At 38.2% G+C, this 16877-nt stretch overlaps 1 protein-coding gene across 4 annotated transcripts in view; it reads left to right on the top strand.

The window, feature by feature from the left end:
* adhfe1 (alcohol dehydrogenase iron containing 1) overlaps positions 1–13504 on the top strand; it is a 30970-nt gene extending 17466 nt beyond the window's left edge. For 3 of the 4 annotated variants that reach the window (XM_073041394.1, XM_073041399.1, XM_073041384.1), the window contains exons 7-14: positions 1173–1250; positions 2289–2394; positions 4513–4665; positions 5994–6092; positions 8164–8242; positions 9590–9686; positions 10193–10350; positions 11716–13504. In XM_073041394.1, coding sequence (XP_072897495.1) covers positions 1173–1250; positions 2289–2394; positions 4513–4665; positions 5994–6092; positions 8164–8242; positions 9590–9686; positions 10193–10350; positions 11716–11799 — 854 coding nt within the window. In that variant the 3' untranslated portion in view covers positions 11800–13504. The remainder of the gene's footprint in view (positions 1–1172; positions 1251–2288; positions 2395–4512; positions 4666–5993; positions 6093–8163; positions 8243–9589; positions 9687–10192; positions 10351–11715) is intronic. The other variant, XM_073041409.1, reaches the window with a different exon arrangement.
* The last annotated feature ends 3373 nt before the right edge of the window (positions 13505–16877 follow it).

Genomic DNA, 16877 nt, shown 5'->3' with positions numbered 1-16877 from the left:
CAGCGTTTGCTAGCCTTTACGTAAGGGAATCCTAGCAGGTGCAGAAAGAAGAGAACACCAACATCTGTTTAAAGAAAAATATTCTTTGTGTTAAGATTAGCTTTATTTGTCACATTGACATTGAAATATGGAACCATACAGTTCGATATTTTGCATCAAATCAAATGAGCGAGGATTGTGCTGGGCATCCCGCGCGTGTCACCAAGATTCTGCTGCCAACGTAGCATGCCCAGAACTCGCCAGCTCTAATCGTACGTCTTTGGAATATGGGAGGAAACCAGGGCATCCAAAGGAAATTCACGCAGTTCACAGGGAGAATATAAAAACTCCTCACAGACAGCGGCAGGAATTGCACTGTATTAACGGTATGTTCATCACTATGCTCCTGTGTCACCCCAAGCCACACTTTACAGAACTATTCATGTGCTAAGAGGAGCTGGAATTCTTTTTAGGCCAACAGGTTTACCTGTGACCTTTAATTACCCGCATCACTGCATCTGTTCCCTTTGGTTATCATCTCCCAACTTTACCACAAACGGATTCCTCCCAACCTCATCTCTGTGAGCATAGCAACCCCATAACCCCAAATAACCCTAACCTAATCATGGGAAAATTTACAACCTACCTGGTACATCCTGGACTGTGGGAGGAAATCAGAGCAGCTGGTGAAAACCACACATTCCAGGGAGAGGATATACAGAGACTCCCTACAGAACAGCCCAAGCTGTATTACCATCACACTAACTGCTACACTACCGTGGAGCCCAAGATGGTTGACAGGAAGGAAGGAAAAGCCTATGGAAATAAGCAAAAAGATGTAAATCTAAGCATCCAGGTGTCTAGCTGTAACTCCTCCCTTACTGTACTCAAACACGGAGTAATATATTATCAAATTGTAATTTTTGAGGCTTTGTTGATGAGACAAAATAATGCTTATTCTGTGCACTATATCATGATTTTGTGATCATTGCACATTTCAAGGAAAAAAGAAAACTACAATTGAATTGTGTCTTTCATAATTTTGGGATAATTCACTTCACAATCGTTTAAGTATTTTCTGAAGTGCAGTCAAATTTGTTGTAACTTAATTCCATCTTGAATCTGCATGTTAATCTATGTGGAAAGACAAAGTGGAGTTGAATACTAATCAAGTTACATAACTTGTTTCCTAGTTCCCACAACAGCTGGCACTGGAAGTGAGACCACAGGTGTGGCCGTGTTTGATTACGAAGCAATGAAATTTAAAACAGGTACAAGTGGGTAGAACTTTCTTATGTCAGTGTGATGAAAATACTTCTAAATGATAGAAATCTCTTTTGTTTTCAGAACATGAGCAAAAATAGATCATGCCATCTTTTCAGCTAGTTCCACCATTCATTGAGGACATAGAGGAACTAATGCATCTACACCACTTTGCCTCCCCATCTCCAAATCCCTCATTCACAAGTATTTTTCAATATTGGTTTTGCATAAATTAATCAAATGAACATCCATAGTATAAAGACAAAAGAGATTGCAGATGCTGACTAGAAGAACTCACTGAGTTTAGCAATATCTATGAAGGCAAAAGGTTACACTTCTTAAATTCTTTCAGCGTTCTGTTTTTGAATATCTGCAGGCAGCTAGATATTTCTAAAGATTCAAACTGTAAATAAAGTGAATTGCCCTTGTGGCATACCCCTTATTTTAATACCCCTACCAGGGAGACAGCTCTTAAATATGTCCATGTCATGTCTCATATAATTGTATATATTTAAGTGAATTTTTTTTTATTTAGACAATCTAGCTTCTTTCCGCTCAATTCCTCCTCATAATACAGTACATCGATTTATGCCTTGTGCATGATTGCACAGGAAGCTGATGGAGAAAGTATCATTTGGTAAAATGTGAAATTACATATTTTTGTAGGAGGAATGAAAAGTGGCCGTTGTTAAAAGGTGAGAGATAAGTAAATGTTGGCATCTTGAAGAGTTTGTGGACTTCAGTCACAGTAGTTAGATTTTTGGACTGTTGGATTTCTGATATTTTATGAGGATTGATCCTTTCAGAGGCTGTCACAAAGGCATGAAAGTTAGGTTACCCCTTTGACCCATTAAGATGCGTGGAGACCCCTTGAGGACAGAGTTCAAGCCTAAATGTATGGTTCACAGTCTTCCCGTGGTTATTGGTGGTCATTACTATTCTAATAAGTCCTAGTTCATATCACAAAATATGGAAATCAGAAGCTTTTATAACAATAGAATGTAGTAGTCTAACTTTGCTACTATGTGCTTTATGTAAAATTTCAGGCATTGCCGGCAGAGGTCTGAAGCCCTTACTTGGGATTGTGGATCCTTTGCATACCTTGCACATGCCTGACCGTGTGGCAGCTTACAGTGGATTTGATGTACTTTGGTAAGAGTTATTTTTATCTTGCTAAACATTTATGAAGTAAACCTGAACAATGGCCAAGAAATACAAACCTTTGCTCATAGTTTAGTGGGATATCCTCTTTGTATTATACGTCTGGCAGGTCTCATAATAGGATTAGCTCAAAGGAAATTCATAACCAATGTTGTACAAGTTTAAATAATAGAATGAATAATGTAATTTTATAGCAATGTAGTTGTTTTCTTAATTTGTTTAGCTCTTTATTTATCTTATTTTTTGGCACAGTGATTTGAAAAATACACACCTTTGTTGTGTACATTTGAATTTTTCAAATGCTCTTTTGTGGTAGGAATTTTCTATTTTAGTTTGAGAAAGTTCCCTTTCATAGAGGAGTTGAGTTGTTTTTGACGGGTCCCAGGACCTTCAAGAAGTGCAGACTGGGTGATAGTTACATTTAACCTATTTTTATTCTCACCTATTCTTCTAGTTTCTTTACTCAGTCTACAAGGAGCCAGACGAGTATTTTGTTCATATTTTCTTCTCCTATCAGATTCCTACTTCTCCAGCGCTTGACCTTCCCCACCCACCTGGCTTCACCTATCACTTTCCTGCTAACCCCTTCCCCTACCCCCACATTTTTATTCTGGCATCTTTTCCCTTCCTTCTCAGTCTTGAAGAATGGTCTCAGCCCAAAATGTCAACTGTTTATTCTTTTCCATAGATGCTGCCTGATCTGCTGAGCTCCCCCAGCATTTTGAGTGTGCTGCTCTGGATTTAAAGCATCTACCGACTTTCTCATGTTTGCGGTTTTCTACCACAATGTTTATCATTGAAATCATCTAGTTATTTAGATGATAAAATTTGACTGTTACACATTGTTGTTGGAAAATAAGTTGTGATTAGCTTCTGTATGACATTTACTTATACAGTGGATTCCAGTTAATTGGGCCATTGGTTAATCGGGAGAAATGCTTATTTGGGACAATTCATAAAGAACAAAAACTAATAGAAAAAGATTGCCAGCTTCCCATCAGTTTTTGGGATTCTGTGCTGTTTAAGTGGGCCAGGAGACTGTTTCTGAAGCTTCAGGCAAGTGCACTTGTGTGGCCTCTATACACTACACTGTGCTTAGAGCAAACAGTTTTTAAATAGCATCAGTTGCATGTGTTCAACAGCAGAGAATTTTGGCACTGATAGTTGGTAAGAAATAAGCAGTAAAACAATTCCAAACTGCTTTGCTCACCTCATTTTCAAGCATTTAGACTTGGAGATGCCAGAAACGGTTGGAAGTGAAAATGAGACAATCTCACTACTTCAACAAGTTAGGAACTCGATGAATTTAAAGGTTTTGACAATCATGTTGAATGTTACAATGAAAATGTAGATTTGGAGGATGCATTCATTGAATGCATTGTATGAAGGCTGTCCATTACCTGCAGTAGATGTCTGCGCTGATATTTTACAGTCTGTCAAAAGAACACGGCAGCATACACTGGATAACTTCCTCCGTCCATACAGTAACTATCAGGAACTGCAGTTTAGTGGTACTGCAGTAGTATTCTTAGTGTTCTAATTTGTTCTGAGTTTCATATGAATACATAATGTGATACTCCTCAGTTAAATGGTAGTTTGCCTTTTCTTACACGTTTTTAACTATTTCCTTGAAACTTCAGCTAATTGGAACAGCTGCTTATTTGCCAATGTCCCAATGTGTCCCAATTAACTGGAAACCACTGTAGTTTTGTGTTTTGAATGGACTGTGCTGAATAATGTATTTAGCATCACCACCAAAAGAGCTCCTTTAGATAAGGCCACTTGAAGTTGAACTAGGAGCAGCGTTTGGGGCGAGACTTAAGAGCCAATGTTCAAACAAAAATTGGATGATTCTTCACAAATGAAGATCCATAAATGGTCAAATGTTTCATACTGAGCAATTACATTGCTGTGAAGTATATGGACCACAAACCAGTCAAATTACTGCCACAGTAACAGAGATATGAATAGTGATTTTAAGAGAACAGTCGGGTAGATAAAACTGAATGTGAATTCATTGATTATTAATAATATTCACATTTTATAAAGTTTAATTTCTCTGCTGCAAAAATACTTAAATTCCTGCCACTGTTCTTATTACCCCAACAGCCATGCATTGGAATCCTACACAGCTCTTCCGTACAGTTTACGATCACCTTGCCCTCCAAACCCAGTTAATCGGCCTGCATATCAAGGGAGCAACCCTATTAGTGATGTGTGGTCCAAACATGCCCTGAGAATTGTGGCAAAGTACATGAAGCGGTAATGCAAAGTTTAGCACCTCAGTTGCTGAAAACTCTATATAATGTCATGTAGTTTTGTCTTTACAGAGAGTCATGGCTTAGAAGCAATTGCTTAAGATAACAGTTAAATTTTTTTTTAATATTTGTTTTCAGGAAAAGAACTGGGATACATAATGACTTGTTCACAGTGCTAATCACTGTCCCTACCAATTACAATCAATAGGTCAGCATGTTTCCTGGTGTACATGATGAATAAACTCTTCTCAGGCTTCCTGCCAGGTACAGGTATCAATTATAACCACTGTTTCAATTACAAACTCTGCCATCTTCTTCAGGGATGATGCCTGGGGGTGTCCAGTGAGGATGGAATACAGGGGTGTATAAATACCACTGGACAAGATATGCCTAGGCATCACCCCTGAAGAAGATAATGGAGTTTGTCATCATAATGTTGGTTATAGTCGATATCTGTACTTGACTGAAAGTCTGTGAAGTTTATTCAAATAGGTCAGCATATTAATTCCAAAAACTAGCTGGTCCCACCTGATCCCCTGCAGAAACAAAAATCATGAGTTAACACATATATGTCAAACTCAAGGCCCGCGGGCCAAATCCGGCCCGCGGTGGAATTATCTTTGGCCCACGAGATAATATCTAATTACTATTAAAGCTGGCCCCAGTAATCGAAGCGTCTATGGCGTATGATATGGCTAATGCTGAGTTTATTCAGGTACCAGGTTTTCAGGGTTTTTAGTGTTTATTCAGCAGTCTTGCTCGGCAGTCTTCTTCATAAGAAACGGAATTTGTAAAGTGAAACACTTTGTAGTTATAGCAGAGACTGAGACACATGAGAGCAGGCTGAAAAAACGGAGGCAACGAAAGCTGCGTTTGCACGCGTCCGACTGATCCGGCCCGCATGAAGCTGCATTTTGCTCAATCCGGCCCGTGACCTAAAATGAGTTTGACACCCCTGAGTTAACATAACTAATTCCTAAAGTTCAGATTTCTCAATTTCGTCCAACTTGAAAGTTGTTGCATTGCACCTTAAATATAATTAATATTTATTGGAGTCTATAGTTTGCGTCTGTGATTTATTTTATGTTCCAATCTAATCCTCACAATCTAAAACTCTTCCTTAGTTTACTGTGTGATGTACATTGTTAATTTTTTAACTAGTTATTGTAAATGTTTTCATGAAAATTATATAGTTGTTACACTTTGTATACCTGTATATATTCCAGGTCTGAATTTATTGACAATTGTTTTACTTGTGGAGTACAATCTTAGCCCAGGTGTGAATTACCCAATGCTTTTTAAACATTATTTTTTTCTCTTTAAATCTGCTAGTGCTGTCCAAAATGCTGATGACCATGAGGCAAGATTCAACATGCACCTTGCAAGTGTTTTTGCAGGGATTGGATTTGGAAACGCTGGTGTTCATCTCTGGTAAGCAGTCATGAGCCATGAAACTCCAAATGTTTCATTTAAGTAAGATGTAAAATGTAATACTTTAGTATCTTATAAAGTGATTTAGCTGTTACTTTTCTTCCATAAGGTGAACAACTGGGTGAAAGAATTCTCACCATCAAATGTGCCTGTTCACAACTGCTCCACACAATCTGCCTGAATGGAGCACTACAAAGAATGTCTAGAAAAAATCTAAGAAATCAAATGTAGCTTCTTAATGAGGGATCTTCTCCTTTAAGGCTTACGCATGCATGCTACATTGTCCTTTGCTTTTATTGCTAGATTACGGATGCACATAGGTGGAGATAGTATTTTGAAACTTGTCATGTCTGTTGTTTTCCTTTTGTGAGCCTGGATCATGTAATAATAACAGTTGTTAGAAAATCTGGGTCAAGTCCAATCCAATCCTTACCCAGCATTCATTCACATACAGGTTTCAACCAGGGCTACAAGTAACAATTAGAGAAAACCTAGTCATCTTTATTCTTCCAAAGTTACAGAAATCAATCATGGTTATTCAAATGCTATGATCACTTAACACAGAATCAAGTAACTTGGCCAGAAATACAAGATGAAGTAACCTTCCCCAGTAAGTTTCTAGAAGCTCAGGCATTCAACTTCTAACCATGATTTTAATTGCCAATACAAGTGTGTTATGAATAATAATCCTGTATCTTCCTGATATAAGATTATATTGTTCCATTTCTCCCAAAGGTGAAATGCTGCCTGTCACATCTAACTTTGAGAAAAGAATTCATGCACCATGAAATTAATTATAAACAAATACTGTATATCTGAACTACTTTACTAGTACTTTTAAACTGGTAATGGATTTGTCCTGGCTCCCAGATGATATAGACTGTCATCTATCAAATCTCTTCATAGTGCTCTGCTTTCTCTGCTCCAGTGCCATAATCTAAAGACTATCTTCATCTTTATAGTTTTCTATTCCAGGCTACATCCTCTTGAGTTTATGCACTTAATGATTTTAATTTCCTTTCTATAATTATCTTAGGGAAAACTTGGGAGGATTAGATCTAAAATGTACAATATATGTGGCAAACATTTGACTGTACACCCAATGTGTGAGGCAACCTTACTAAACATTTTCCCTGTTCCACCATAGATTTGCTTCCCTAAAGTAAACTTCAAGTACATGAATATGTGTTTTAACATCGACAAACATAATTTAACTACAGCCCTACTTTCAAGGAAATGCTCATTCGGAGACTCTGTGTCTGGATTTATCCACTGCATCTACACTTCCAATCTTTCTTTTACCTCCCATATCCTGATATGCTACAGATATATGCATGTTTGCAGAATTGAAGACTTTTTTGTCAGAAACACTTTGGGATTACACTCAACACCCACAAAGCCCTGGAGGAACTTTGCAAGTTGAACAGCATCAATGGAGAGGAATAAACAGTTGATGATTCAGGGACGGATGAAAGATCTCAGCCCAAAACATTGACTGTTTATTTCTCTCCATAGGTGCTGTCTGACTTGCCGAGTTCCTCCAGCACTTTGTGTGCATTGGTCAAGATTTCCAGCATCAACAGAATGTCTTCTGCTTGGTGTTATGCTCTTTCTCTGTTTGTCCAGTGTCTCAGTCCACTAAGAACAAGGTCCAAGTTACAGCCCTTCCCATCATTATCACATCCAATTTTCTTTCACATTCATTAACTAATGTTCTTTCTAGATGACATTTACTCTTTAACACCTGAAAAATTTCTACAAATATCTTACAGGGGATCTTGTCCAAGGCCTTGTCAAAATCCACACATACTATATCTATCCATTTCATCCTTATATCAATGTAGACATCATTACTTTAAAAAAACATTAAATTGGTTTTACACATGTTCCTTATAACAAATCTATGAAGATACTCAATAATGGTTTCTATATGCTCAGGAATTTTTACCCATAATTTATGATTCTGTTGGTTTTGTTATGAGATTTGTCAAATTATGCAGGATTTTCACAATTCCAGTCACAAGTAGACAAAGATATTGACTTAGGTGTATGTTTTATCTTCCTTTTCTAGCCATGGAATGTCCTATCCAGTGGCAGGATTGGTGAAAACTTTTAAAGCCAAAGATTACAATGTGGATCATCCTTTGGTGGTATGTACAGGGTTTGAATTGTACACACAATTTAACTGTCCATATTAGTTCACATCACAACCAGTTTTAAATGCTATGTAATGCCTTTTCAGTTTTACCCAGTTCTATGCACTGGAGATCACTTCTGGGTAAATTAACCCTGAAGTGAAATTGGGCCAGTCATTTTCCTGAATATTTCATTCAAACATCAAATATCTGATGTTTTCCTGGTGTTAAGCACAGCCCAAATGATGTCTTTATTCACAATCCGTACATTTCAGCCTGCACCTACATATTTTCATACTGTGACCATTATGGAAGAATCTCATTAGAACCAGGAGCAAATAGTGCCAGTTTGTTGCCCTTTTAACTATAAAGGGAGTATTTCACTAACAGGCCTGACTGAGCACCTTTAGAAGTGACCAAGCTGCTTAAAGACCTCCACAAAGTTTTGCAACAAAACAGTGAGCGTTTATTTTTGCAGCGTTTAACCAGAAATCAATGAGTGCCACAGTATTCCATTAATGGAGGCTGCATTAAGGCCATGGCCAGTCACTCGGGGTGTGTCTGGGCTCCTGGGATTGGGAAAATAGATATGTGTGTCTGAACAAAGAACCTGCTTCCAAACAAAGTCCCCAGAGACACCCTATCCTATTTGGACCTGTCCAATGAACAATACATTTATGGACTTGGGTTTTTCAATGACGTGGCATTCTGTTGTCCTATCTGAACTGTTTACTCCATGGGAGTCACAGTTATACTGACTTTCAATTTCCATGGCACAGCAACTCTTCGCTACATCTTCCAAATTGCTGTTCACTCTTGCAGAAGTGAAATCACTCACACAGGCTTTGCGTTAATAAAGAAACTATTGTGGCCATGTGGTGCCTGCAAACACTTTTATGTTGTTGCTTATTACAGCAAATAATAGAGGTAATGCTGCCAATAGAACTTACTCTTTCAGAGGAAGTGAACACCCCACCCAGCTAACAGCAGTATCTATGTGTATCTAAAGTCATACCAAACGATTCAGTTTGGTAAAGTTACATTTGGTCATATATTCAACAATCTACTGTGATTTCAGTGAGGAATAGGTGGCATGCCAGACAGTAGGGTGTGCCAACATTGCTGCCTACCCATGAACCCTGGAGGCCACTGGTATTAGTTTATTATTGTCACGTGTACTAAAACACAGAGAAAAGCTTGTCTTACATACAGATCAAACCATTTAGATTATTATATTACGTTTTATTTTTAAACAGCAGGAATACATAGACTAGGGGAGGATATCTTGATATGGATGTTTAAGTAGAGTTTTGTAGAGGGATCTATGCTACTTTTACATAACTGTGATGTTCTCGATTGCAGCCGCATGGTCTTTCTGTTGTTCTGACCTCTCCTGCAGTCTTCACTTTCACAAGCCCCATGTGTCCTGAACGCCATTTGGAAGCAGCTGAGATACTAGGTAGGAGTTTGACTCCTTAACTTACTCACAAATGAGAGTGAATTTATGGATCAGTCCCTTAATTTCCACTCAAAACTACCGTTTCACAATACAGTTACAAGGACAATTTTATGGATAATGAACCAAAGCTGAAATCTGACCTGTCTTATTAAATGAGCCACCATTGATTATTTTGTTATTATGTTTGTTCATTAATTGTGACTAAAGGAATAAACTAAATGGCTGAAGGTTCGTCCCCTCTTATTGAAATGATGCTGCATTTCTCATGCCAGATTATCTGATATCACCGGGGAGTGCATTCCTCTCCACACAGTCTATGGTGCCATACAAATAAAGCATAGCTGTTCGATAATTTTTCACATTATTGCCCAGATAAACTGCATAGTCATTGAATTAATTGGTGATTTTTGTGTAGTTCCAGATGAATTTTACATATATTGGAATCACATATTGTGCATGCATAACGTGATTTTCTTCTGATCCTGCAAACTCTGCATCTCTTTCAGGAGCTGACACAAAGAACGTGAAGCGTGAAGATGCAGGATTAGCTCTGGCTGATACGCTTCGGAATTTCTTGTTTGAACTGCATGTTGAAGATGGGCTGAGTGCAGTTGGTTACACTAATGAAGATATTCCAGCTTTAGTCAAAGGAACACTGCCTCAGGTGTGCAGTAACAGTAGTAGAGTTTTACAGGACTATTATTCATTAAAATTATTAAACAAAATGAGTTGAGCTAAAACCAAGAAAACAAGTAAATAAAAAGTGGAACTTCTATGTTAAGCTTTGCTAGTCATGCAAAGAAAATCGGTGTTGTGTAACTCTCTGCTGTGATATTAAATGATAGGCAGTTGTACTGAACATCTAGATAAAAGTGGGGAAGGTTTTGCTTTTGCTGCCATGAATCATCTCAAGATAGAACAGTGGCACAAGAGGATCCAGCGATAAAGGAAATAAATAACCTTTTGGCAACCAAACATGTTGTCGCAATGAAGGTTATCTGTAAAGCAGGATTAAACCAAAGAAAAATATATTTGGATTCTTCAATGTAGATACGAGTCTTCAGCAGCAAGTGTTCCTTCTATGCCATATAGTGGACATTAGAGAGAGAAAAATTGGTACAGATAATTTGTTGGCCACATGATTGCTCCTAAAAGAATGGAGCATTGGACCATTTTCTGGAAAGTGGGCAAGCTACCCCATGGAAAGTGAAGTGAAATGACACAATTCTTAATGAAAGATAAATCAATTGGAATGGAAATTTTAAAATCTAAATGGCAAGTGGTGCAGAATATATTTAAAAATAGAATGGGTGATGTATAAAATTGTTGAATGGAAATAGAGGGCTTCATTGAAGTAAGCATCAGAATATCTGGCTAGATTTTTCCTTCTTCCATAAGGATGTAAGTTACAATTATTTCACCTAATCAAGGAGGGAAAAATCAGATAACAATAGACTAGTTGGTCCAATGTTAGCTCTCAAACTCTTAGAAATGAGAGATCAGAAAAAGATCAATGAGTTCTCAAGAGTGTAGAGACTAATCAAGGGTTGTATTGGAGAAACAAACCCAGACAAGGACAGAGAGACTAACTTCAGTCTTTAACTCCTCATAGCTTCAAATTATACCAACCCCTGGAATACCTTAATTATTCAAACTTGCCTAAATGAACTGCTGTTACATAATACTCATAACCCAACTGTCTTGAGGAAATAATAGACATCCTTGGAAGCAAGGAATGGGTTGTATTGATAATGAAACATCAGGTACTTACACTAATGTGGTGATTTTAATTTGAGCAGAGACTATCTTTTATTTCACTTCAGTCTTCAGCACACTTACAATAAATAACTTGGGACAAAATTCCTCATTTGAAGTTTGACTTTGAGGCTAGGATGCCATCACTCATCATATTTTTCCTTTAGAACATTGTCTACTATCATCTTATTGTTCTGTTACATTGAGAATGTGTACTGGAAAATAATGCCTTTGAATATTTTAAAATAATAACTTTTCTGTTGATCTGTTTTAGGAAAGGGTAACAAAACTATCACCAAGGCCTCAGACAGAGGAAGACCTGGCAAATTTGTTTGAGTCCTCTATGAAACTGTATTGACCTCCGTGCATAAATACAGAATTCAAAGCTACTTTACAAGGAGAACTCACTGAACATAAAATATACTGCTGTTTGGTATACCAACATGTCAAAGTGGTACTTAAATACGTTACTATGTTTTGGACATGTTACTTTATATGTTACTATAAACACTAAGCTTGTGGAATGTTACTTTTCTGAGTGTTATCAGTTGTTAATTAGGTTACTCCCATGTAATGGTTCCCAGCACAATCCCTGGATCAGTGGAAGGGAAAATGAGTATATAGCTTCATCTGCTTCTGCCAGTCTTCCCAAGCTGAAAATTACACACTACATTTTGTTCAGTTCTGGACAGGACACATTAGGTCAAGAAACAGGAGAAATTTAATAGAACAAGACCAGAAGATGGGTTTCAATTATAGAAACATAGAAAAACCTACAGCACAATACAGCCCCTCGGCCCACAAAGCTGTGCCTAACATGTCCCTACCTTAAAAATTACCTAGGCTAATCCACAGCCCTCTATTTTTCTAAGCTACATGTACCTATCCAGGAGTCTTTTAAAAGACCCTACCCTAACCTATCCACCTCCACCACTGTCGCCAGCAGCCCATTCCACATACTCACCACTCTGTGTAAAAAACTTACCCCTGATATCTCCTCTGTACCTACTTCCAAGCATCTTAAAACTGTGCCCTCTCATGTTAGCCATTTAAACCCTGGGAAAAAGCCTCTGACTATCCACACAATCAATGCCTCTCATCATCTTGTACACTTCTATCAGGTCACCTCTCATCCTCCATCGCTCCAAGGAGAAAAGGCCAAGTTCACTCAACCTATTCTCATAAGGTGTGCTCCACAATCCAGGCAACATACTTGTAAATCTCCTCTGCACCCTTTCTATGGTTTCCACATCCTTCCTGTAGTGAGGCAACCAGAACTGAGCACAGTACTCTTAAGTGGGGTCTGACCAGGGTCCTATAGAACTCTCAGCTCTTAAACTCAATCCCACGATTGATGAAGACCAATGCACTGTATGCCTTAACCACAGGGTCAACTTGCACAGCAGTTTTGAGTGTCCTATGGACTTGGACCCCAAGATCCCTCTATTCCTCTACACTGCCAAAACTCTTACCATTAATACTATTTTTATAATGGACTATTTAATATAATGGACAGTCTGGAGACATTAGGATTATTCTTACAGCTGAAAGGTTGACATTCAATACAGGTTTTCAAAATACTGAGGTTTTAATTGAGTGACTAAGCTAAAATTGTTTATACAGGGTCATAAGTTAGATCCTAACCAGATATTATTGTTTTAAGATTATTGTTAAAAGATCAGAGAGAAGTTGAGAAGAATTTTTTTTCTGTTGCAGGATTTGTAAGACATTATCAGCAATGGGCAACAGAAATGTAACTGTGAAAGATAATCAGTAAAGCAAATGCTCATAAGAGTTCATAGCAAGTTGTGTGTTGAGTACAGCTGTGACAATGAGAATGTTTGCTCCATTGGTGTGAGATTATTTGCATTTCTTAATCCTTTATTCTAAGAACAATCTCATGCCCGGAATAAATACCTATGCCTATATGAAATTTTTGTAACATTATCATAGGGGATTATTTTTAGTATAGAGATTGCACTTGTGTAAACACTAAGTGTCAATCCTCCTGTTCTGGTGTTATTTTTAAATGGAATATAAATAAACTTGGTTTACCATCAAAACATTAGTTATGATTGTATTGTTCAACTTCAGCTGATAAGTAATCCCAATGCCAGAAAAGTTAATGTGCTGTTACATTTATAAAAGCTTGCAGTTTGAGAAATTTTGTGTGTACAATTTGTGAAGATCCTGATGACGTTAAACTAATTTGAATTTCTACCCATATTGTATTTCACTATCCCCAACATTTAGATTGATGCGGCCAGACAACATCACTGCTGCCTGAATAGCATTTTACACTAGCCTTGCTGATTAAATAGTGTAATTGCCTTTTAACATTGTTAAATATTTGAGAAACTAATTGTAAATTATTAACCCATTTTTCACAGCACATACTTTTAAAAAAAATGTTTATAATATCTGATCTTCTATCTTAATCCCTTGTTCAGATGTTTTATTTTAATTTCTTTAAAGTGCTTTAATTTAAAAAAAGCACTTTTCACTTCTGGCTTAGCAACCTGTTGAAATACTTCAATCTAGTTTCTGCACAGTTTGCCTGTTTGTTAACACCTTCAAAAGACATAACTCGCTTTGTTAAAGACATTTTAGAACTATAAAAAGTCCCCAGAAGTTTTCTGGGTTTTGAAATTGTGACTCTGGGGTAATTTAACACCGACCAGAGATTTAAAACATGGGTTATAAAAGGGGTAAGGCCACAACGTGGACATCAAATCACTTGAGAGTTAAGAGAGCCACCTGGTCAAACAAGGAGATCACAGCATGCACCTTCGTAAATCAGTCTATTATTGTCACATGCACTGAGGTACTGTAAAAAGCCTATCTTGCCTATCATTCATACAAATCATTATAACAATCCATTGCAGAATAAAGTGTCACAATTACAGACAATAAGGTGCAAGATCAATAGTGTGGTCAAGAATTTATCTTATACTAAGAACAATCGTCTTATAACAACAGATAGAAGCTATCCTTAAGCTTGATGGTACACACTTTCAAGAGAAGAGAAAACATTTGGGATATTTATGCTGGATACTTTAGCAAGACAGTGAGAAATATAGACAAGGAGTGCATGGAGGGAAGCCTGGTTTCCATGACGTGCTGAGCTGTGTCCATAACTCCAGTTTTTTGTGGTCACAGGCACAGCATTTGCCATATCAAGGGATGATGTACCTGAATGGGATGCTTTATATGGAACATCAATAAACATTGACAAAGGTCAAAGGGGATATGACAAACATCTTTAGCCTTCTTAGGAGTTAGAGGCACCGGTAAGCTTTCTTGGCTATGGTGTCAAAGAGGTTGGACCAAGACAAGCTATTGGTGATATTCACTCCTTGGAACTTGAAGCTCTCGACCCTCTTGACCTCAGCATATTGATACAAACAAGAGTACATGTACTGCCCCCCTTCCTGGTCAATAACCACTCTTTTGCTGACATTGAGAGAAAAGTTGCTGTCAAGACACCATGTCACTAGGCCCCCTATTCCTTTCTGTAGTCGGACTCATTTGAGATATAGCCCACTATAGTTCAGTGGTCTGATTTAACACGGCGCTAGTGAAACACAGCAACAACTTACTGGCAGCAAACAAAACTACTACTTTGTTAATCCCACTTTTTCTAGTAAACAATCACTGCAATAGCCTGTAACTTCCCTTTCGGAGTTGTGCTTTTAAACCGCTGTACGACTTGGCATTTTTGTGGTGTGAAGTCTCAAAGGTGCAGGATATTTGCAGCATGCTGTGTACAGGACAAATTGAGGTGCTGGGAGCAAGGAATGAGCTAATATATGGACATTACTGGAGTGGACCTGGAACCAATTCAAAGTGGCAGATCTGAGGCGAGGCAGCAGGGCTCGAGCCCAAGTGAGGAACAAGCCAATGTTTGACTGATTTAAGCACGGGGCCAGACTATAAAAGTCAGGTATGGGCTGAATTGAGGTGGCAAGAATAATCATGGCAGGACTTCCGGTAAGATGGCGATTGCTTAGCTGCTCCGAACTTTTGTTCCGTTATTGTCGCTATCTTTGCACTAAATGTCTCCATTTTTTAAACCTTAGGAACTTTTTCGGTATTTCTTACCTGCCTGTGAACACATCTAACTTACAATGTCTAGCAAGAGTTCTAAATCCGGGAGAAAGGAAGCTACGGCTCTCTCGGCTGAGACCCTGGCTGCGCTCGAACAGCTCCGAGACGAAATTTTAAAGGAATTCAAAACCGCTTTCAAACAGTTGGAGGCTAAACTGGATTGGATCAATAATAGAGTGGACAAACATGCTGAACACTTATCTCGCATCGATTCGACTTCTGAAGATTTAGAAAGTCGCGTTCGATACTTGGAGACTCTCTGTTCCAGCTTAGAGGAAAAATGTAACAAACTCCTTTCCAAAATGGTGGATCTCGAAAATCGCAGCAGATGCTGCAATCTCCAAATTCTTGGATTGCCAGAGGCCACCGAACAGGGATCAACCGTGAAGTTTTTCGCCGAGTTTCTCTGTGAGATATTTGGGAAAGATTTGCTTCCGAACCCGCCTGAGCTCGAACAGGCACACAGGGTCTACGTTCCCCCCAGAATTCTGGGCTCCCACCCGCGACCAGTAATCTTGTGCTTCCATCAATACCAGGTAAAACACAGTCTGATTGTGGAGGCACGTCGCAGAGGTTCTTTTACTTTCCAGGATACAATCATTCGCTTTGTGGAAGATTTTGCACCCCAGACCTTAAAGATGCGCGCTGAGTTTAAAGGCGCAATGAAAGTGCTTTTTGATCGTGGTTTTAAACCCTCTCTTCGCACTCCTGCCGATCTACGAATCAAGCTTAATACTGGAAAATACAAGTGGTTTAAATCAGTGAAGGAAGCTAAAGCATTTGTGGCAAGTCTTCCGGCTATCCAGTCATCTTCGGAACCCGATCGGACCTCCTAAAATGGTGGATAAGTACTTCTCGTAGTAAAATTACTTTTTCTGGACTCAGACTTTACTTGAATCACTCAGACATTATTCATTGAAACTCTAAGGGCTGTTGACAATCTCTCCCTAGATTTGGTGTGTCTTTTTTAAATAGACATTCTGTGCTTAATGTTTCCCTATGGACGTTTAAATAGTACTTGTGTAATCTATTTTATTCTTGTATAACTTTATCTACAGAATTCTACAACTGACTCTAACTTGTTTTGGCGGCCTGAAGTCTTTAGTGAAGGCCTCCTTGTTTGTTGGTTCACAGTTTAATTGCTGATTTATTTTTCCTCTTTTTTTAATATTTTTTTTCTTTTCTTCACCCTTTTTTCTAATCTCTGAATTTTTTTCTCTCCTGTCTGTAAATGGTTGATAAATACTCTTCTTGAATTTATAATTTTCCCCTTCCTTTTTTTTCCCCTTTCTCTTACTTTATTCTTCTATAATTTTTCGCAGGTAGGGG

Source organism: Hemitrygon akajei, chromosome 1 (assembly GCF_048418815.1).
Source record: "Hemitrygon akajei chromosome 1, sHemAka1.3, whole genome shotgun sequence".
Classification (NCBI taxonomy): Eukaryota; Metazoa; Chordata; class Chondrichthyes; order Myliobatiformes; family Dasyatidae; genus Hemitrygon; species Hemitrygon akajei.
Note: the sequence above shows the minus strand (reverse complement) of the source record. Positions and strands in the feature narration are given on the sequence as shown.